This window comes from Hypanus sabinus, chromosome 23, assembly GCF_030144855.1.
Source record: "Hypanus sabinus isolate sHypSab1 chromosome 23, sHypSab1.hap1, whole genome shotgun sequence".
Classification (NCBI taxonomy): Eukaryota; Metazoa; Chordata; class Chondrichthyes; order Myliobatiformes; family Dasyatidae; genus Hypanus; species Hypanus sabinus.
In genome coordinates this window covers 44,114,194-44,137,917 of record NC_082728.1, presented here as the reverse complement: position 1 = coordinate 44,137,917, position 23,724 = coordinate 44,114,194, and the positions used below count along the sequence as shown (strand labels likewise).

General features: G+C 40.7%; 1 protein-coding gene across 9 annotated transcripts in view; it reads right to left on the bottom strand.

Moving 5' to 3' along the window:
• Nucleotides 1-23,724, bottom strand: part of map2k4a (mitogen-activated protein kinase kinase 4a) — a 151,625-nt gene that overhangs the window by 63,818 nt on the left and 64,083 nt on the right. For 4 of the 9 annotated variants that reach the window (XM_059948797.1, XM_059948801.1, XM_059948799.1 and 1 more), the window contains one exon: nucleotides 7,021-7,129. The exons of 1 other annotated variant lie outside the window; for it this stretch is intronic. In XM_059948797.1, the coding sequence (XP_059804780.1) occupies nucleotides 7,021-7,129 (109 nt within the window). The remainder of the gene's footprint in view (nucleotides 1-7,020; nucleotides 7,130-23,724) is intronic. 4 more of the 9 variants (XM_059948798.1, XM_059948803.1, XM_059948800.1 and 1 more) reach the window with 1 other exon arrangement.

The window sequence follows — 23,724 nt, the reverse complement described above, 5'->3', positions numbered from 1 at the left end:
GAATACAAACTCTGAAAAGGCCAACCCAGGAGATAACCAGTGGAAAATTCTAAGTCACACTAATTAAACTACAACAAAAAAAATAAAACTGACGAGAATCTCAGATGATTATTTTTCATCCTCCAGTACAAGTTCACTGGTGGCAACCTCAGAAATATTATCAACACTAATATACTAATAAGCCAAATGCCTCCAGCCTTTTCTGCAATTCCTGGCTATTTCATGATCTAACTCTATATACTTACCTTCATCTCATATTGCTTGGTATGTTTCATGGGTAGCTTTGCATCAACTACAATTTGCTGAAGAATACTCAAAAGTTCCACGAAACTACTCAAGTGGACAAGTAATTTCCCTCACTTGATTCTTTTGAGATCTGGCTTCAAATTTGAATTGGGATTGTAGATATCCTTAAAAAATATTGATAAAATGACTGAGATTGAAAGGCAATAACTTTCAAATGGTTTCCTTCCATGTCCTACATCCTTCAAAAGCTTATTTTGATCAAATCAACTCATAACCTAACTTAGGGGGAACTGAAAGCAGACTTCACATATGGCCTCACATCAACCCTTTGAATCCAAGTTCCTGTTAGATCGGCACTGCATCTATCCAGGACAAATCTAAGTGTGATGTCTAAATCTGCTCTCAATGCTCCTGATATGGCCACAAGGGGGTTAACATTGTTAGAACTCAAATTTATAACCAAGCCCTCAGGAACAAAGGCCAAAATTCCATTGCTGTTTTGATTAGTTTTGCACCTGTAAGCAATTCTCAATGGAAGAACATAGACCCTCAATACTTCAAATGTTCAGTTAATATTCTTTATTAATCCCAAGTTTGCACAAAAATAACAATAAGCTGTCTGTTCCGTAGATAACAGTCACACTTTTCTAATTTTTGGAAATCTCATGCTCAGCTTTTTAATTGCTTTAAGATGTTCTTAAAACTGACCCTCATATCCTTTTAAGTCATGTGGCTTGATCCAATTTTGGCTGGCACCATTATTAAAAGCCACATATAAAGATGCCATGTTAATGCAATTTGTTCACCAGTCAAACAAACTATAATGCCAAGCTTACACATGCTTAGAATGGCATTATTACAGCTCCCCAATGGCATTCCTCTTACAAGGATGTGGGCATCCAGTGTAATCTCTGACCAGAGTAAAATCAATATCCTTTCAGTGTTGTGCTGAATATTTTTTGGTGTTTTTAAGAGGGAATAGTGAAATTTCAACAAATAAACGATTGAAGATTATTGTCAGGCTATAGAATCAACTTAAAAAGGAAAATGGGTTTTGCTGGAGTAACTTCTACAAGAATAAAGAACAAAAGCCATTATATACCCATTTGATTCAAAACTCAAAGGATAATTTGTTCAAGGACAGATTTTTGCACTCTTTATTCAGAGTAAACTTGAACCTGTCAATCATTTCAATACATGACACAGAAGAAGCCAAAAAACACAACATATTGCAGGTTCCAGAAAGGAAAGCACAAATGAGTATGAATTGTTACGAATCTCCCCCTTTAAGTTACTGATTTTTTCCCACTTTTCTAAATGGATAGAGAATGTTTCTCAAAGCAAGTAATATTTATAGATAAGTACACTGGGATTCTCTTCAATGCCTCTTAACGGGTAACTGGAGTTGCTGAGATTTGCAGACTGTCTTCTCAAAGATCAAAGTAAATTTATTATCAAAGTACATATATGTTACCATATACAATTCATATGTTTTCTTGCACGTACACTCAGTAAATCCAAGAACCATAATAGAATCAATGAAAAGACCACACCCAACAAGGTGGACAAACAGCCAATGTGCAAAAGCCAACAAACTGAAAATACACAAAAATAATAATGATAATAAATAAATAAGCAATAAATAGAGAACCCGAGATGAAGAGTCCCTGAAAGTGAGTCCATAGATTGTCAGAACAGTTTAGCGATGCTGCAAGTGAAGTTATCCCCTCTGCTCAAGTGGCTGATGATTGTGGAATAAAAACTCTTCCTGAACCTGGCGGTGTATGTCCCGAGACTCCTGGACCTTCTTCATGACAGGGTCCCTGATGATGAATGCCACTTTCCTGCAACAGTGCTCCACTGTAGATACACTCAATGATAGGTAGGGCTTTACACATGATGAACTAGGCCGTATCCACTACTCTTTGTAGGATTTTCTGTTCAAGGCACTGGTGTTTCCATTCCAGGCTGTGATGCAACCAATTAACATACTTTCCACTACACATCTGTAGCAGATTGTCAAAGTTTTAGGTGTCACGCTAAATCTTTACAAACTTCTAATGAAATAAAGGTGCTGCCGTGCTTTCTTTGCAATTGCACTTAAGTGCTGGGCCCACGACAAGTCCCCTGAAAAGGTAACATCAAGGAATTTAAAAGTTGCTGACCTCTTCACCTCTGATCCTCCGATGTGGACTGGCTCATGGACCTCTGGTTTTCTCCTCCTGAAGTCAATAATCAGCACCTTGATCTTGCTTACATTGAGTGAGAGGTTGTTGTAGCACCATTCAGCCAGATTTTCAATCTCAAGTGACAGTCAGGCAGTATCAGTACATATGACTTTTGAGGTCACGGAAGGGGCAGAAATTATCCAGTTCAGACAGACAGTTCAAAATGAGAGACAGTGGATGACCTGATTTTTTGGGTGTCTGTTCACAGAACTGTCAGGGCATTAAAGGGTGATTGAGACTATTAATACAAAACAAAAACTTTTGAAGAGTCAATTTTATAATTACAAGGCTTCAAAAAGCTAAATTTTGTCATTTTAAAATAAAATTGCAGCCAATGAAATAAAATTGTGTTTATGCATAGTACGTTAACTAATTGTTTAAAGCAGTAAGGCAAAAAAGTATTCAGCCTTTACAGAGAACAAATGCGCTGTTACTTCATCTATCATACCAACGTGGGTTTGAATTTTCATTTTATAATCAATAATAGCTAATTCCCTAAAATTTACTGCAATTATTTTAAGGGCTTATAAAACATTCTATATATTTTTAAATGTCAGAAAACCAGAAATAGTGAAAATGTAAGCAGACCGTCAACTTTGAATTGTTAGGTAATATAATAATTTGCAATTTAATTGCTTTTTATCATAGAAACAGTTGATAATTTGCTTTAATTTTCTTTTCCTCAGTAACTCTTGCTAACTTGACAAACATCAGAACTAAAAATAAATCAATTTAAAGTCATCAAATTCTAACTATAATTCTTTTTCAATCTTTTTATTAAGTTTCATATATAAGAAAAAACGTAACATAATAATGAATAGGTTATAAATACAATAGACTTGAAACTACATTAGTAATAGGATAATAATATCCTATTAAACATCAACAAAAAAAAGTACATTAATCAATCAAGTCTATATAATTATTTATGAAAAAAAAACAAAAATAATCATCAAAAGAAAAGGAAAAAAAAATTGAAAATATATAAAAGAAAATATATATTGAAAAAAACACTAAACTAAACTAACATGGGCAATAATAACAGTTTATAAGTATATGATAGTATCAAAAAAAAAAACTCCGGAACTCCATACCTGAACAAGAATAAGCGGAGAGGAGGTCTGAAAAAGGCCAAATTAATTCATATGAAAATGTCGAATGAACGGTCCACAGGTTTCTTCAAATTTAATTGATGAGTCAAAAATAGTGCTTCTAATTTTTTCCAAACTCAGATAAGAAATAGTTTGAGAAAACCACTGAGACGTGGTAGGAGGATTTACTTCTTTCCAGTTTTGTAATATAGACCTTCTGGCAATTAATGTTACAAAAGCAATCATTCGTCTGATTGAAGGGGAAAACTGATTACCATCCTCATTTGGTATACCAAAAATTGCAGTAATAAAATGAGGTTGTAAATCGATATTCCAAATTGAGGAAATGGCACCAAATATGTCCTTCCAATAGTTATGTAAAGTGGGACATGACCAAAACATGTGGGTCAATGAAGCCACTTCTAAGTGACATCTGTCACATTGAGGGTTAATATGAGAATAGAATCGAGCAAGCTTATCTTTAGACATATAAGCTCTATGTACAATTTTAAATTGTATTACAGCATGTTTAGCACATATAGAAGAGGAATTAACCATTTGTAAAATTTTTTCCCATTTATCTGTTGATATATTGTATCGAAGTTCTTTTTCCCATTCTTGTTTAATTCTATCTGATATTTCTGGTTGTATCTTCATAATCATGTTATAAATAAAAGCTACTAATCCCTTCTGACAAGGATTAAAGGTGAAAATCAAATCTGAAAAATCCAATGGAGTTGAATTGGGAAAAGATGGTAGAACTTTAAGTAAGAAATTTCTAATTTGTAAGTATCTAAAAAAATTAGATTTAGGTAATTTAAATTTGTTAGAAAATTCTAACTATAATTCAACAGCATCAACCACACATGGTTACTTTAAAATTGCCATTAAGTAAATGAAATATTAAACCTTCAAAAAGCTACAATTTTCATAATGCTATATAATATGCAGCTGTTACCATTAAAAACATTTCTTTCGGATGCCACTTGAGCATTAAATCAATTCCAGCCTTCACTTTTCAATTCAAAACACTTTGTGTAGCCCTTGCTTTCGTTTCAACCGCACACACCCTCCCTCAGCCACAGAGTTATCAGTTGGCAGGAATCTGACATTCAGTGCTAAAAAGCAATTCAGATACCAAGGACATCTTGATCCCATCTACCTCCATCCTAGCTGAGGATGACAGTCACAGATCAATACTCGAAACCACCTCACCTCTTAAATATAGTTGCACAGAGCATCCTTCACACTGCTCAGGCCAAAATTTTTAACAGATCATACATTAAATCATTAAATTTGCCAGGTTTGATTCTGTTTGGAAGCAGATAGTAGTTTTACCTATTTAAAATCATTGGAATAATTTTAGCACCACTTTTGTATTTGAAAACAAAGCATGTTAAGCACAAGTTATTCATAAATATAGCTTAACTGTCAATGTAATAGTTACATATTTTATAAACAAATTGGCTTTACATTTTTAAAATAAAGAAATATAATACAAAGGATATTCAAGGACAAATCTGCACATTTTCCTGTCATTTTACATTGATGGAATGATTCCTGAATAATAATTAAAGTAGTGCAAAATACAAGTTGCTGATTCAAATTAAGTATGACAAACAAGGATAGATACCGTAAGTTTCCACTCTGATTTGTAACTTAACTCACTCTACATCCTTTAAATTGTGCCATCCTTCCAAGGAAAAACATTTCACTACATGTTTCTCTGCATTACACTCAGCTGCCATGTACATCTGCCCAGTTCATTGCTATTTGCCTCGTCAGAGAGTTTCTGATTTGTTTCATATCTGCTAACAATGAAGTCAGTCCAGACACCACAGGAAATTAAGATGTGAAATATTTAATGAATTTACTGGGCTGCAACTGAATCCCAAAATAATGTTCCTTTATGATAGCAAGCTTTTACAAGTTCAAGATAAAGCTAAAAAAAATGTTCTGCAACAAGTAGAAATCCTATTAACTAATCTTGTATCACAGATTAACTATACTGGCATATCAAAAATAAAAAAATAATAATTTGAAATGCTAATCATACAAAGGACTATGCACTGTTCCAAGTATGTATGCACTAAGGTTTTGGCGAACAGATTTGCAACTGAGCAGACATTTCCCTCTTGCCAAATTCAAATTAGATTTTTTGAAAAAGCTTAAACAATGATCACTAAACATGGAAATTTCACAAATGACATAGCAATTATCTCTGAATTTTTCAACTTGGCTAAATGAACTCAGAGTACCTCCAGCATTTTTTATTTTATTTTCAAAGTTTAAGGTTTCAGTGTGGCTTAAGTGAGTGACAGAAAATACAATGCAGTCAGCAGGAACTACCTTCACCAATCACCATTGCATTTAAATCTTTGAAAATGGTTACACAGCCAATATTACTGCCAAACAATAAATAACTTTACACAAAACACAGCCAATGTCAGAAATCTGAAATTACAAACAGAAAAATGCAACAATATTCAGAAAACCAGGCAGTCAGTCACAGAAAGTTAAATGTACCAGCCGTCCATCAGATCTGATCACTTTCACAGATTCTATTGGAAAATATATGATCTAAGCTTAGTAGGTCTTTGAAGGTTCTGTTAAACTGAACTGATATTTGATTCTATGGGATTCAAGATTGACAAGAATCATTCCACATATCCAGTTGTCCATGGGTTATACAAACGCGAATATTCAAAAAAAATATTTTACACTACTATTTACTGCAGATTGTAATGCAAATCATGGGAAACTCCATTTGCAAATAGCACAGAGCTGGGATCATAAATGTTAAACAAACAGAAAAATATTTTCCAAAGATTGCTAACTGAAATGATAATCACAGGTATGTGCATCTTTGTATCAATTACATTCTTATTCATTTCTTACATTTATTGTTATAAAATATTAATAGTTCATTCCCTGGCAAATAAAATAGTCGAATTGAAAAAACGATCAGCTGAATTCGTATCTCCTAACTCAAGCCTCTGTCGTGACATGTCCACAGTTCAAACTGCTGGCCATCACTTGATCAAGCATTACAGACTGAAAAGGTAACTAACCAATAACAGCAATGGGTCTTGGACTGCACTACTACTCTTGACTAAAAGGTTAAAAATTGAGAGCTTTAACAGGAAACATTGCTGAAGGTTACACAAAAGGAGATTAAAACAGCTTCAAAGTTTACAAGAACATTTTAAATTCCCAGCAATTACCACAAATGTATGAAATGTAAAGTGCTGGAGACACTCAGCAATTCAAGCTCCATCTGTGAAAAGAGAAATAAACTTAACACTTAAGGCAAAAGGTTTCATATGTTCTGATTAAAAATGCTCAACTTGTTTCTTTCTTCAGAAATGTAGCCCGACTTCCTGAGTGTTTATGATGTAGAGAACATACAATTTCAATATTGTTTTTGAAAGGTTAAATTAGAAAACTCCACTCACATGTGTGGGTTCTGAAAGTGAACTCCTCCTGTTGGATTTAATGTGAGCCTTGCTGTTGTCTTGAAGGCAGGGTTGGCAAAATTCAACTTCAACGCTTTGCGTTTAACTGCTTTTTAAACCAAAAAAATGACAAAAGGGAACAGAAAGATATGTTAAGTCACACAAACCACTGCACCTTGGAAACTAATTTCTCAAAACCTAGTAACTAATGGCAATTGAAAACAAGGAAATATCACAAAGTTTTTTTATGAAAAGTTAAAAAATATGCATAGGCTTTCTTGCAGGTTTAACGTAACTGCACTAAGCAGAAAAGGAAAATACACCTGTAATGTACATATCAATGCACCATCTACTTTGCTTTTTATATTTAAATGCTAAATGCTCTGCAGAATACAACTGTACATTTCAATTCAGGAAATCAAGATATTAATCTACAAAATCATTTGATTTTGCAATACATAAATAAAGGAAATGAATCTGTTACTGTTCAAGGACACAAGTAAATAGGAAGTACAAAAAATCTACATTAAATCCTATATGAATTCCAAAATTCTTTAGAATTAAGTAAACAAAAATTACCTTTTTATTCAACATTTAAACATGAAGTGATTAACTAATTTTAACAAGATCCTCCATGCATTTTGTGGAAGTTTGAGTTTTCAAAATATAATCCTGACTTAGAATGCAAAGTAGCTGGTAATTACAATTCTTCAGTTCTTTTTTTTTTGAACAGCAAAAATAAGCCAGAAGGTAGATGAGTATTTTTAAGCATACAGTACCAAGCTTCTCATCCAATATGGTTCAAGAAAAAAAAGATCAGTTAAATTTGTATCTCCTAACCCAAGAGCTTTCTGGTAAATTTTAGCATTAATTTTCCATAACTTCAAAATGCTTGGTCAAATAAATCTAAATTAGGAAATCAATCCAAGGACATTCTAAAGTACATGGCTCAGTTTCTGAGGCCATACTCTGTTGCTCTTGCCATTCTTGGTGATAGAAATTATAGAAATTATAGAATTGCAGATCACGCATGTACCTAGGGTAGTAGATGAGGTAGCCATTAAAATTTTTGATTTACCCTGGGTGTTATCAAATGCTTGAGTGATGCTGGAGCTCCTTTCAGAATGTAGAACAATTGATTACATTTCACACTTGTGTGCTGTTGATCACTTTTCAAAGCAAACTAATCTGACTTGCTCTTTAGCCACGCTACTGAGGCAAATATAGCTAACAACAGGCAGCAACTGCCAGCATTCAACTGTTCAGTTGTTAATTTACATAGATTAGAGCTACCATTCATTTCCAATGGGAATTCTTATTGCACAAAGGGAAGATTTTTTTTATTTGTATACATTTTGCTTATTAAATGTTATCGTTTTCCAGGACTGTCGAGGTCCTCAGGACTAACAACTTTCAGATCACTGATAAACGATCTGATAAACCCCAGGATATCAATGGTGGGAACCAGCAAAAATTTTATTTGGTCTGGAGATGAGCCTGGGAAAATGATATTGGCTTCAATGAACTGAAAACTTTTCACCACAAGCTACACATTAAACTGCACAGGTTGAGATGACCATTTAAGGACAATGTTATTTTGCTATTGCAAAAACAAAGAATATAGTATAGCTCCAAATAGCAAATGTTTAATTGTCCGCATCTTGACTTCAGCAGCAATTAACTGAAAACCTGAATGAAATAACTACTATTACATTATGAGCTACACACCCTTTACTGAAGTCATTGCTGCATGACTACAGCGGTATTTCTATTTTTAATGTTTCACTTGGGAGCTGAAACTGAACTCCCAACTGTTTTATCTGGTTTGTGCCTATTTAAACTTAAAAAAAAGGAGAATGCTAACAAAATCTGAATGCTTACAACAAACAAGTTCACAGTGGCAAGCTGCATGAAAAATAACATTTCCATGACACTTCCTCTAAGTTTTATTTTCCAAACTAACTTTTTTATTAAGAAATAAAAAGACAGTTTAGTAAATATATTTTACTCTAAATGCTCTACTTGCTCAATTTCCTTTTTAGTAGGAGGAAAAGGCATTCACCATATTTCCATCTGCTGTATCAGTCACTGTGAAAAATGCAGTCAGCTGGTCTCCCTGCAACATCAAGCCCTGATAACAGAAAGCTGCCTATAGAAAGAACTACTTTATGAAACTGAGGTACTACTTCAGACTAATCCTCACTCCACCCCCCACCAAAGGTGTCATGGAACCATGCAGAGATCTCCAGAGTGACAAAATCTGGGCAATCCTCAAAGTAAAATTAATTTTTAGTAAAAGACCTACAGTATGTGAAAAGATCTTATGAAGGTGAAAAAGGCTCAACACTGTATTGGTATGCTATTGTCTTTCACTTGTTCCATATTTCAATCATTCTTCACACTTATAGAAAGAATATCTCCCAATAAGGAAGGTCTCAGGGATCACTAACACACACACCAGTGCTTCAAGTTTTGCTTTAATATCAGATGAGATGGTTAAATAAAATGGTTATAAAACAGATAGAAATAGTGTATGTTTGCCATTTTCTTTTCTGGCAATACACAATTTTATTATGGTGGGAAAACTATTCAATTTTTTGCTAAGATCAAAAATAGAAGCTCCACTGAGAAACAATTTAGTACAAATACAAAAGAATAGTCAATTATCTTATTGCTGTGCTGTAGCATTAAAAGGCAAACAAGCAGTAAATAATTCAAGTAAACTTTGTCAAATATAAAACTGATACAAAAATCAATGCATTTTTAAAGACGCATATCAAGAGTACAAAGTACAAATAACTATTTAAAATGGCACTTGGCATTTTTTGAAGACTGCAGAATTATTCTGACAGAATGCCAGTTTGTCAAGGCTACGACAGCTCTCACAGCAATTCAGTCAGTCTCATTCCCTTGCTCTATTCTCCACAGCCCTGTAAATAATTTTGCCAAACTACCTAACCAGCTGGTTCTTGAAAGCCCAGATCACCTTAATTTTTACCACTATCATAGACTGATTCCAAAAACTTCAGTTTATCATTTTAAATTCATGTAATTGTCTCAATTTCTTTTAATTTACTCTGAATTTAGGATTTTGCACACCTCTATCAAATAGCTTTTCAGCCTTTATTGCAAGAACAATTACTTCAGTTTAAACAAACAAAATCCCTTGAACACTTCCAGTAAAGTTTTTCTATACTCTCTCGTGTCAAATCTTTGCTTAAGTTTGATAATGTGAATTAGTTGCAGATGTTATTTCTCTCCACACATCAGGCGGCAACCTTGCCATTTCTTAAACATTTGTTTTGTGTTTTTTTTAAATGAGGCTGAGTTGCTAGCTCAGCGCTCATCCCAGCACAGATGTTAAGCATGCAAGGAGTCGGCCAGATTCAAACCCAGGACAACTTGCCTGGAAGTCCCATGCAGATGCACTACACCTTTGGCCGGTGAGAATTTAGGTGTAGAACCCCACTTATAATCTACCGTGTTACATTGTCTTTGAGATGTAACATGGAAGCAGGCCCAACAAGACAACCTACATTTTTGTCTGAAGCCACTAATAATAAAATTCAAGATCTCAAATGCATTACTCAAGATTTATGTGCACTTTCATTTAAACCCCTGTCCTTGTGCAGCCTCATGCCATCAAGTCTTAAGCATCTGTCCTGACTGCATAAATCCACATTTGCCCAAGGTTTTAGTCCACACATAGTGTAAGTGGATTCCAGTGAATTGGATCACAATGGGACCAGTCTGTTTTGGCCAAGTGACTGCTCCAGGTAACCAAGGTTTATGGAAATAGTTTGAAAGGATATTTAAAACACTTCCATTTAACTGAATGACAAATTAAGAAATGAAATACAAAAAAATTAGAACATTGCCATTCTACAACAGTACTATAAAGTTTTATCAGTTCATCATAGTTAGAGGAATTCATACAGTGTACACTGCCGTGTTCATTTGATTGACTGTAAATGATCAGTGCAGATACCTAGGGCAGATAATGGATTACCTCCACACAATGTTATCAAACATTGTATCCTCCAAAGCTTCATTTTCATTCTATCATTAAAGATGATTATTGATCCCTTCAAACTCTTCCTTCTAACTTGAAGCAGTGAAATTGTTTCACTTTCACTCCCAGCTTGAATGTTTAAAACAGCAGTGAGCAACAGTTCTGATTGCTTATTTCTCACTAATTATCTGTGACAAAAATTACAGCTATCTGAACATAAACACACGCAAGTGACACTATTTAAAAATTATTCGCTGTAAGCATGGTGTAGTGTCTTACGGCCACACATGAATGACGCCAGTTCAAAACTGTTCATCAACAGTCTCCTGTCCCAATTAAGTGGCACCGTGCCCAAATTAAAGAAAGGAAATCCTGTAGCGGTGTGCTACATGCAGCGCTAAAATTACGACATGGAGTCGGTAACTGCAGTCGAAGGAAAAAACTTTATTCGAAATCCTCAGCCTCACTTTTAAGCCTCCCTCAACCTGCCCCCCCGTGGCGCAGAGGCTCCAAAGCTCTGTGCTCGCAAACCCCCGTAGACTATCTAATTGTGAGCCGGTTCGGATGTGCCAGGAAATGGGTCACCACATAACCCCCCCCGGAACCGGCGATACACCCCCAATGTCCACAGTCTGGGCCGGAACCTGCTTCGGAGGTCGGCCTCTGCGCCGAGGTGCCGGAAACTCGGCCGGTTGCGCCAGGTCCACATGGGCCGGTTTGAGGCGGTCCACCGTGAAAACCTCCTCTTTCCACCCAACGTCCAGCACGAACGTGGACCCGTTGTTCCAGAGCACCATAAACGGCCCCTCGTATGGCTGCTGCAGCGGTGGACGATGCCTGCCCCTTCGTACAAACACAAACTTACAGTTCTGCAGGTCTTTGGGTACGCAGGTCGGGTTCCGCCCGTGCTGTGAAGTGGGTATGGGGGCCAGGTTACCGAGCTTCTCACGTAGTCTGCCCAGGACTGCTGCGGGATCTTCCTCTTGCCCCCGTGGGGCTGGTAGGAACTCCCCGGGGACGACTAGGGGCTCGCCGTATACCAACTCGGCTGACGAGGCGTGCAGGTCATCCTTGGGCGCTGTGCGGATGCCGAGTAGGACCCAGGGAAGCTCGTCCGCCCAGTTGGCTCCTCGCAGGCGGGCCATGAGGGCCGACTTCAGGTGACGGTGGAAACGCTCCACTAGCCCGTTCGACTGTGGGTGGTAGGCAGTTGTGTGGTGCAGCTGAGTCCCCAAAAGGCTGGCCATAGCTGACCACAGGCTGGAGGTGAATTGGGCGCCTCTGTCGGAGGTAATGTGGGCCGGTACACCAAAGCGAGATATCCACGTGGTGATCAGGGCTCGGGCGCAAGATTCGGAGTTGGTGTCGGTGAGCGGGACCGCCTCTGGCCATCTTGTGAACCGGTCCACAATAGTCAGGAGGTGCCGCGCTCCGCACGATACTGGCAGGGGGCCCACAATATCCACATGAATGTGGTCGAAACGCCGGTGGGCGGGATGGAACTGCTGCAGTGGGGCTTTGGTGTGCCGCTGCACCTTGGCCGTCTGGCAGTGCATGCACATTTTGGCCCATTCACTGACCTGTTTGCGGAGTCCGTGCCAAACGAACCTGCTGGAAACCATCCGCGGATGGAGGGATGCGCTAAGTTATGAATGGAGTTGAAAATGGCGCCGCCAGGCTGTCGGGACAACGGGACGGGGCTGGCCGGTGGCGACGTCACAGAATAGGGTCCTCTCACCCGGACCTACGGGGAGGTCCTGGAGCTGCAAACCAGAGACTGCGGTTCTGTAATTCGGAATCTCCTCATCTGCCTGCTGCGCCTCTGCCAGTGCCTCAAAGTCTACCCCTTGGGAAAGGGCATGAACGGTAGGGCGAGAGAGCACATCCGCCACGACATTGTCCTTACCCGAGACGTGCCGGACATCCTTCGTGTATTCAGAGATGTAGGACAGGTGGCGTTGCTGGCGGGACGACCAGGGGTCGGACGGTTTCGTAAACGCAAAGGTAAGCGGTTTGTGGTCCGTGAACGCGGTGAAGGGCCGACCTTCTAGGAAGTACCTGAAATGCCGGATTGCAAGTAGAGCGCCAACAGTTCCCGGTCGAAAGCACTGTACTTGAGCTCGGGTGGCCGCAGATGTTTGCTGAAAAACGCCAGGGGTTGCCAGCGACCTGCGATGAGTTGCTCCAGCACCCCACCGACTGCCGTGTTAGATGCGTCCACTGTGAGGGCGGTAGGGGCGTCCATTCTGGGATGTACTAGCATTGCGGCGTTCGCCAAAGCTTCCTTCGTTTGAACGAAAGCGGCGGCGGACTCCTCGTCCCAGGTAATGTCCTTGCTCGGACCCGACATCAGGGTGAACAGAGGGCGCATGATCCGGGCAGCTGAAGGAGGAAGCGGTGGTAGAAATTGACCATACCTACGAATTCCTGAAGGCCTTTGATCGTGGTGGGTCGGGGGAAGTGGCGGACCGCATCTACCTTAGCGAGCAGAGGGGTTGCCCCGTCTTCAGTAATCCTGTGGCCCAGGAAGTCAATGGTATCGAGTCCGAACTGGCATTTGGCGGGGTTGATTGTAAGACCGTACTCACTCAGTCGGGCGCAGAGTTGACAGAGGTGGGACAGATGCTCCTGACGACTGCTGCTGGTGATGAGGATGTCGTCCAAATAGATAAACGCGAAGTCCAGGTCCCGTCCCACCGCGTCCATTAACCGCTGGAACGTCTGTGCGGCATTCTTCAGACCGAACGGCATGCGGAGGAACTCGAAAAGGCCAAACTGGGTGATGAGAGCCGTTTTGGGGACGTCGTCAGGATGCATCAGGATTTGATGGTACCCTCGGACGAGGTCTACCTTGGAGAAGATCCGTGCGCCGTGCAGGTTTGCTGCAAAGTCCTGAATGTGCGGCACAGGGTAGCGGTCCGGTGTGGTAGCCTTGTTCAGCCTGCGGTAGTCGCCGCACGGTCTCCAGCCTCCCGTCGCTTTGGGCACCGTGTGCAGGGGGGAGGCCCATGGGCTGTTGGACCGCCGGATGATCCCCAATTCCTCCATCCTCTGGAACTCCTCCTTCGCCAGTCGGAGCTTGTCCAGGGGAAGCCGCCGAGCGCGGGCGTGGAGGGGTGGTCCCTGGGTCGGGATGTGGTGCTGTACGCCGTGTCGGGGCATGGCCGCTGTGAACTGCGGTGCCAGAACCGATGGGAAATCCGCCAGGACCCTGGTGAAGTCGTTGTCGGACAGCGTGATGGAGCCGAGGTGAGGGGCTGGCAACTGGGCTGCACCCAGGGAGAACGTCTGAAAGGTCTCGGCGTGTACCAGTCTCTTCCTGGGCAGGTCGACCAGTAGGCTGTGAGCCCGCAAAAAATCCGCACCCAGAAGCGGTTGGGCTACGGCGGCCAGTGTAAAGTCCCACGTGAACTGGCTGGAGCCGAACTGTAGCTGCACCTGACGGGTGCCATAGGTCCTTACTGTGCTGCTGTTCACGGCCCTCAGGGGGGGCCCCGGTGCCCTGCTGCGGGTGTCGTAACTCGTCAGAGGTAAAACGCTGATCTCGGCACCAGTGTCGACCAAAAACCGGCGTCCCGACCTTCTGTCCCACACATACAGGAGGGTATCCTGATGGCCAGCCGCCGTAGCCATCAGCGGCGGCTGGCCCTGGCGTTTCCCAGGAACTTGCAGGGCGGGCGACAACGGCGGGCTTCTGTGCCCCACCGCTGGTGGTAGAAGCACAAGTGTTCATTGGGCCGGGGGTTGGCGGGCTCTGCGGCCGGGCCTGGATTGGTTTGCAGCTGGGAGATCTGTGCGATGGACGCCCCGCTCACCTTTTTGGCGTTCCACAGCAAGTCTGCCCGGGCTGCCACCTTCCGGGGGTCACTGAAATCCGCGTCGGACAGCAGCAGGCGTATGTCCTCGGGCAGCTGCTCCAGGAATGCCTGCTCAAACATGAGGCAGGGTGTGTGTCCGTTGGCCAGAGACAACATCTCATTCATTAAAGCCAAAGGAGGTCCGTCGCCCAAGCCATCCAGGTGCAGTAAACGGGCAGCCCGCTCGCGCCGTGAGAGTCCGAAAGTCGTGAGGAGCAGGGCTTTGAATTCTGTGTACTTGCCATCTGCCGGGGGCGACTGTACGAACTCCGCAACCTGGGCCGCTGTGTCCTGGTCGAGGGAACTCACCACGTAGTAGTAGCGGGTGTCTTCTGAGGTGATCTGGCGAACGTGGAATTGGGCTTCCGCTTGCTGGAACCATAGTTTCGGTCACTGTGTCCAGAAACCTGGCAGTTTCAACGAAACTGCATGAACAGAGGCGGCGGTGGTCATTTCTGGTCCAAAAAATCGTTTGGACCGTCGGGGTCACCAATTGTAGCGGTGTGCTACATGCAGCGCTAAAATTACGACACAGAGTCGGTAACTGCAGTCAAAGGAAAAAACTTTATTTGAAATCCTCAGCCTCACTTTTAAGCCTCCCTCAACCTGCCCCCCATGGCGCAGAGGCTCCAAAGCTCTGTGCTCGCAAACCCCCGTAGGCTATCAAATTGTGAGCCGGTTCGGATGTGCCAGGAAATGGGTCGCCACAATCCTAGCTATTTTCTCAATTAGATTTTGTTCTTTGAGTTGTCCCAAATAAGCTGCTGCCCCGATTAAACGATGGTTCAAATTAACTGGAATCCACAATATATAATATATACACACACACGCTTATATCCCCTGTTCATCACCATTTCCAAATTATGTGCCATTTTCACATTCTGAACTTCTCCTGCATTCTCATATCCAAGTAGTTCATAAAACGATAGTTGTAGTCCTGACACAAACCCAGAAGAAACACCACTTGTCTGAAAAATAACCATCCACCAAGACCCACTATCGCAGGGGTTCCCAACCTGGGGTCCATGAACATCTCAGTCAATGGTAGGGGTCCGTGGCTTATCCTATCACCTGCCATTAAGCCAGTGTCTTAATCATACAGTCATTGAGCTGTGGACCTTGACTTTATGAAAATACAATTGAAGTGGGACTTTGTTAAAAGCCTTTTGAAAATTCAGATGTTTACCACATTCCAATCAACATTTATCACATAAGATATTGAATCTGTTTAGTCAAATGATTTGCAAATGAATGGCAGAGTGATGGTTTTATTAATTCAAGCTGAACTATCCACATTTAAAAAGAAAAACAATTTTCGGCGTAACTAGCCTCACCAAAAATTCAATAAATTTTCACTCCACCCATTATTTCTATTATCAGTTGATACTTTGCCTGCATTCTCTTCCTTAAAGGGCTTATTCTGGTCCCCCAACTTTAATAGTGTAACTTAACTGAGTATGGCACCATGGAACCCTGGTTAAAGTGAAGTGAATAGGAATCTTTGGGGGGGGGGGGGGTGGTAGAGGAGTAGGAGAACACTCTTGCTAGTTGGAATCATTACTCAGCACAAAAGAAGGCAGTTGCAGTAAATGAAGGTTGATCATCTCAGCACTAATTTCTCAAAGTTGTGTACAAGGCCCCAATCATCTTCAACTGCTACATCAAAATTCCCTGCTTTGGACTTCAAACAAAGCCAGAAGCAAGGATGTTTGCTGATGACTGCACTTTGTTCAGCACCATTTGTGACTGCTCAGATAATGACATGGTCCACACCTAATTGCAGCAAGACCTGGGCGATATCTACAAGTGTTTCAGGCAATGGCAAGAAAATCCATTTTTCAACATTTGACCTTCAATGACAGTACCATTACTGAACTTCCCTTCCAGCCCCTACCCGCTATAGCCTGTGGGTGACTAGAAACTGGACTGGAGTAGCCATGCACAAAATATGGCCAGAAGAGCATAATGGAGCAGGGAATTATGATCTTCTGGAATTCTGCGGCAAGTAACTCATCTCTTAACTCCCAAAGCCTGTTCACCGTCAATGCTCACTCAGGTCTGGAGTATGATTTAAGTATTCCCCACTAGTCTGGATGAGTGCAACATCAATACTCAAAATGCAACACTGTACAAAACACAGTAGCACACTTCATAGCCATCCCATCTTACAACCATTCATAGACTACCACTACAGCATAATAGCAGTGGTTTATAGCATCTATAGGATGGCACAGCAACAACTCAGCTATACTCTTTAGACAGCAACTTCCAAATCCACAAGCTCTGCAAACTAGAATGAGGACAGCAAATGCATGGCAATACCACTGCACAGAAATTACCCTCCAAGTCACATCCTGACTTGGAAATACATCACCATTTCTTTACCATCAGGGGGCCAAAGTCCCAGAACACTATCCCTAAGAGGACCATGGCATATCCACACCTCAACGCTTGAAGTAGTTCAAGGCAGCGCACCATCAACTCCTTAAGGGGACATAGGAGAGGGAATTAAGTACCAATTCGGCCTGTGAAGCAGACAACTGTGGTGTGCACATAAACATTGTGGGTGGGGGAGCCAAAGACCAAGAATGGGAGGAAAAGAAAGGGAAGAGAGGAGGGAGTGCCTGAGATGTTTCAATGATAAATGAATATGCCAATTTTTTTGACACTTACATCTAAACAAAACAAGAAAAGGTTTCATGGCAAAGCAAAATATATGCAGCAAAACTATCTGGTGTTTAAATGTGATTTCTTCTGTTCATATTCTAGTTTCATAACAAGGTACAAATACAAAATGAATTATAGAAACTATTTTTAAAACGGGTGAAGCAGCAAACATCCAACAACAGACAGCAATTTTCCTAGTTCATTGTTGCAGTTGTTATGAATGTACCACAGCTCTGAGGGGCCGAAGGGGCGGGAGCAGCCCCCGCCTTCCGGAGAATCGCAAGAGCACTATTAATTCGGGTCTCGGACCCAGGCAAATGAGAGACAATGTAACGGTTTTGGCCAGGGCTCTTAGAGACACCTGTGCTGAGGGCATGACCCTGCTATGTAACAACTGGGTGGGGATTGCATCACCCTACTTTGATGGACATCTACAACTCTGCAAGTCAAGATAAAAGGGGACTGCACCAGAAGGACTCCATCGCTCAACGCTCAACGTGATAGCTGGAAGCCATTCAAAAGCCACGTGCGCTCCGTAACTTCTCTGCCTGGGGAGCGGGTGGCTGATAATACCAAGAAGGACTTCGAACTAATAACAGGGAAACAACGCTCCCCTGATTCAACGGAGTTGCTTCGTCAAAGACCCAGGCAAGTTTTGTCGTTTCTCCTCACTCTCTCTGAAAAACATGAAACCCAGCGATTCCCCAAAAAGACTGAAGGCTGCAGACTTCTGAGGGACTTTTATATTCCCAACGGACAATATATTATCCCCTAGACAACAGTCGAGATTATTTCTTAATGATGATTATTGCTATACCCACGCTTTAGATTGGGTTTTGCCGATGTATATGTTCTGAATGTTTGGTTTAACCTTAATTTTGTGCCCCCTTTTATGAATAAAACGTTCGAAAATAGTGCCATCAGACTCCAACGGACCTCTCTATCTTTGCTGGTGAGTTATCCAGTTACGGGATACGTAACACAGTAAAATTTGAAAAGTCATAGAAATGCAAATTGGAACAAAGGGAATAGGCTCTTCATCCATTCAAACCTGTTCTGCCACTCATACTATCATAGCTGATCCTCCATCCCACTGCCATATTCCCATACTCAAGGCGTTTTGTCTATAAATCAATTTATCGTTATCAAGGTATTCAGCCTCCATTATCACTCTGTAGTGGAGAATTCCACTAGATGTTCATCACTTGCTGAGGGAAATTTCAGTCCAACGTCTATACTACATCATGAAACCCACCTCCCCACACCCTCCCAGTCAAAGGACATACTGAGCAACCCACACTAACTGCTGGAGGAACTCAGCATGGCAGACAACACCTATGAGGGAAGTGGTCAGCTTCTGAATGAGACCTTTCAAGTTGTCAAAGTTCTGTAAATTCTCTCCATTTTTTTCCTTCTGCTTGTTCTAAACTTTTGTATACAGAACTAGCTAACTTCCTCTCTTCATATGACAGCCCACAATCTCAGAAATCAGTTTAGTGTACTTATACTTTATTGAAGTATGCAGACTAAAACTGCAGCTAACACTACATATGTTGTTTCACCTGAAGCCCAGAGAGAAGGAAGGCACCCTTGTTCATAGACACAAAACCTCATTAAGTCAATCTGCTCACAGTACTCTACAGTACCTCCATCAGAAGAACTGCAGAGATTTAGGAGCTAGCATACCACCAGCTAAATAGTATGGGATAGGTAGCAAATGGTACTATTAGTAGGACCCTTATTCCATGGGAATTAAACACTCAAAACTAAAGCTTTGCAAGTGATGATTGAAGTGTATAATTTAGCTGAATTGTAATCATGTCTTCATAATGTTACCAGCAGATAAACAGGAAGAATGTGACCTCTTGGTACTGCTCGTTCTCCAAAAAAATTCAAGTCAATAGATAAATATTTAACCAAATTAAACATTTGTTAAAATTCAATGCAGTTAAGGTTCTACTGCAAGAATTCTGATAACTACATTCTAAATTATATTCAGCCAATATACCGTACAGCTCTAGTTATGACTAATATGACTAAAACATGCATTATCTTTGGCTGGGCAGAAATAATGAAGAAAATGGCAAACAGTACATGCTATTTAACTTCAAATATTAGGCACTTTTTTCTTAAACTTCTGCTGATAACCATAAGTCCTTAAATAAGAATAGTACAGCCAATTTTAGATGGGTATTCTGGAAAACAGTATTTTGGGTCAAATGAATTATCAGAACATTTGCACAACAGAAATCTGAAATAAAAAATGCTAGATATACTAAGTCAATTTCTTTATCTTGCCCCTTCAAGTACAGTTTTGATTACCAATTTTTCTTTGTTTTAGTGAAAGCTAAATTGTAATCATGCAAACCTGATTAACTCTGGTCTCCTTTTGAAAATTCAACAACTGGATAGTTGCTTAACTAGGTCACAAAGTATACAGGACTATTTTGTGCTTATTCCAAGGCTTGTCTGGAGTTTGGAAAAGACAACACTCAAAATATACACAATTACCTTTAGCACAAAAGCATTATTCAACTTCCCCATTTAGTATGGTGTGAAATAGATCAGCTAATAATATTTTGATTCTAATCTGTCCATCCGAAAACAAGTTTTTGGCTGGCAGGTTTTGACAAAACAAATAATTTTCAACTGTTTACATTAGGAATATTTCAATTCACTTTCAACTTAGAATAGTGCAAATATTTTTGTATTGGCTTTAGATAAACTTTGTGCTTGAGTACTATATACGCAAATACTTACAAGATCCAGTTCCATTAATTTCAACCAACAAATGCCAATTATGTCTCTTGATAGGATAATAATTCCAATTTTGTAGCTCAAATACAGGTAAAAGCAGAGCCTAATTAAAGAACTAGTGAATTTACCTTTATATAAAAAAGCTCTTTTTCAAAATGTTCAAGTTCCTGGAAATAGCAATTTAGTTTTTGCCCATCTTGTACGAACCATAATAGTTAATAAATTTTTGCCTTACTAATCTTTGCATAATATAAATGGAAACCCAATTATTCTAAAATTTATCTAACAACCAGTATTCAAGGATGTCAAAGTGTACAAGGATGTTGTAAATTTGATGCAACTGGAAGATTTGTTCAAAACAATTATTGGCTACAAGGCAATAATCTCTATCTCCTGAGTACCTTGTTGCAGAAGAAACTGTATGAAGTTCAGGTAGAAGAGTAATAAACGTGTACTAGTCCTAAAAGTGTCACTTCCACTAGAAGAGCACTTTTTTTTTTAAACCCACGCTTTCCCTGAGAAGTGAGTGGGAGAAGATAGGAAGGGCAAAAAAAAGGTTAAAACCAGGAGGAAACAGAATCCTCTTCACCAGCATTTGCTTTTATTTCATGGATGATCTGGATATAAGTAACAATGATGTACAGGTTTTGATGCAATCGCTAAAATATCAGATTATATTTCTAAAATCAAGCTTCCTTGAACTACTGATGCAATACCCCAAGTTTTCTAAACATTCCTAATAAAAAAATATGCTAAATCAATATCTTTAGCAGGAATTAAATATAATGAGCAAATAACTATTATATCTTTATTACATTGTAACTCACAACATGTCATTTACAATTGATATGGATGACTAAAGAATACTGAGACGCAACCTTCAATCACAAGTACTCATCATTCATCAACTTATTATATAGATTCCACTGTGTATTACCGATAACTTTTGGTAAGTATAGCACAATCATTCAGACACCTCACTTCTGTTGTCTGGTGAATCCTGCTTGCCATGAGATGAATGGCATTTTGTCTTATACAAGTAACTAGTGAAATATCAGGTACACCTGGAGTGCAGAACATACAGCCAGAGATGGGGTTCTTGAGTAGGTTTCGATAAGATCATCCTTCATTTTTCTTGAATTGAATTTCTTACTTGCATCCTTCACATGCAATGTGCAATTTATCGTAATTTGTAATAAATAGTATATACAACAGGACAGTCAATATAGCATAAAAATACAATTGTATCAGTGTGAATTAACCAGTCTGATGGTCTGGTGAAAGAAGCTGTCCCAGAGCCTGCTGGTCCTGGCTTTTATGCTGTGGTACTGTTTCCCAGTGGTAGCAGCTGGAACAGTTTGTGGTTGGGGTGACTCGGGTCCCCAATGATTCTTCGGGCCCTTTTTACACATCTGTCACTGTAAAAGCCCAGAATAGTGGGAATTTCACATTTACAGATGCGCTGGGCTGTCCGTACCACTCTCTGCAGAACCCTGCATTTGAGGGACGTAGTTCCCATACCAGGCAGTGATACAGCCAGTTAGGATGCTCTCAATTGTGCCCCTATACTTTGAACTAACCTGTTCAGTCTCTCTTGGAATAATTATCCTCTTATTACACAAATTAGTTTGGTGAATCTTCTTTGGTCTTCTTCAAATGCTATAGTAATTCTTGCCCACCATACAGACCATGCCCTCTTTTTACAGCTACCATTAGGCAGGAGATACAGAAGCCTGAAGTACCACATCACCAGGCACAAGAACAGTTACATCTTTTCAACCAGTTAATGAAACAACCAGCAAAACCCAAATCACTACAGTTCAGCAAAGCTATGAACACTGATCAACTTGCACCCGAAGCAGACTTGGTTCTGTTCTAATTTTTTTCATTTTAAAGAGTGCATAATTTGTTATGCACAAAAGGCAAGGTGATCTTACTGAAATATGTAGAGGGCAGCTGGTCAGGCCAAATGCTGCGGGAGACTATAGTCCATGTTTAAGAATAAGGAGCAACCTCTTAAAATTGAGAAGGAATTTCCTCTTAAAGAATTGCAAATCTGGTACTCCAAATTGCATACTAAAATTAAATATATTCAAGGCTTCCTATGAAGGGTCAGGAGTTATCAGAAACAAGGCGTGAAATGGAGCTCAAATGATGATCACATTACTCCATTATCTCATTCAATAGTACAGCAGGCTATAAAGACAATTGGCCTGGTCTTATTTCCAATTAGGTTCTTAAATTTGGAAGTATTGTACTTAACCAAACAAATTTAAAAATCTTCCAAGTCCCGTACCTGAGTATTAATTAGGTGAAAGTCAATCCTATGATAGCATAAAATAAAATGAAGTTACCAATCTGAATAATCAGACCAGCCATAAGTTCAACAAGAAAACCAGCTTGTTCTTCAGTTATTTGCATTTGTTTGCAAGAATAATCAAAAACTTTTGAAATGACAGCACAAGCGCTGTTTTAGTTGTACTGGACTCCAAGTCACTGGCATGAAAATTTAAAAGTTCCAAGTGCAGTTTCATTTTAAAAAATATTAAACACTAAATGCTACACTTAATTAATACTGTGCATTCTGTTTAATTGGGACACATCAGGACTAGTATATTTCGGCTCTGTCAAAATCAGAATCAGGGAGGCTAAAGACAGGTATAGGAGTGGAAACTCCAGCAGAACAACATGAGAGGTCTGGAGTGGGATGAGGACCATCACTGGGTTCTGGCAAACCAGCAACATAGGAGCTGAAAGCAGTGTGAACAGGGCCAACGAACTCAACCTGTTCTTCAATAGATTTGACATTGTGGCCCCTGCTCATCCCCCACATGATTCATCTGTTGTCAGCCTCCAACCAACACATACTCCACTCTCCCCCTCCTACCCCTCCTCATAGCTCCCCCCCCACCCTGCTCTCATGACTACACCCCTCCCTCACCTGAAACCACCATGGTGGGCCTCACAACTGAACCGATGAGAAGACAGCTGAAACGTCTCCACCCAAGCAAGGCTGCAGGCCTGGATGGTGTCAGCCCCAGGGTGCTCAAAGGCTGTGCCCCCCAGCTAAGTGGAGTACTTCACTATGAGCCTGAGTCTCCAGAGGGTTCCTGTGCTGTGGAAGACATCCTGCCTCGTTCCTGTACCGAAGGCACCACGCCCCAGTGTCTCCAATGACTACAGACCGGTGTCATTGACCTTCCACATCATGAAGTCCCTGGACAGACTTGTTCTAGAGCAGCTCCGGCCTATGATTAGGCCACACTTAGACCCCCTCCGGTTCACCTATCAGCCCCGACTAGGAGTTGAGGATGCCATCATCTACCTGCTGAACCGTGTCTACACCCACCTGGACAAGCCGGCGAGCACTGTGAGGGTCATGGTTTTTGACTTCTCTAGTGCGTTCAACAC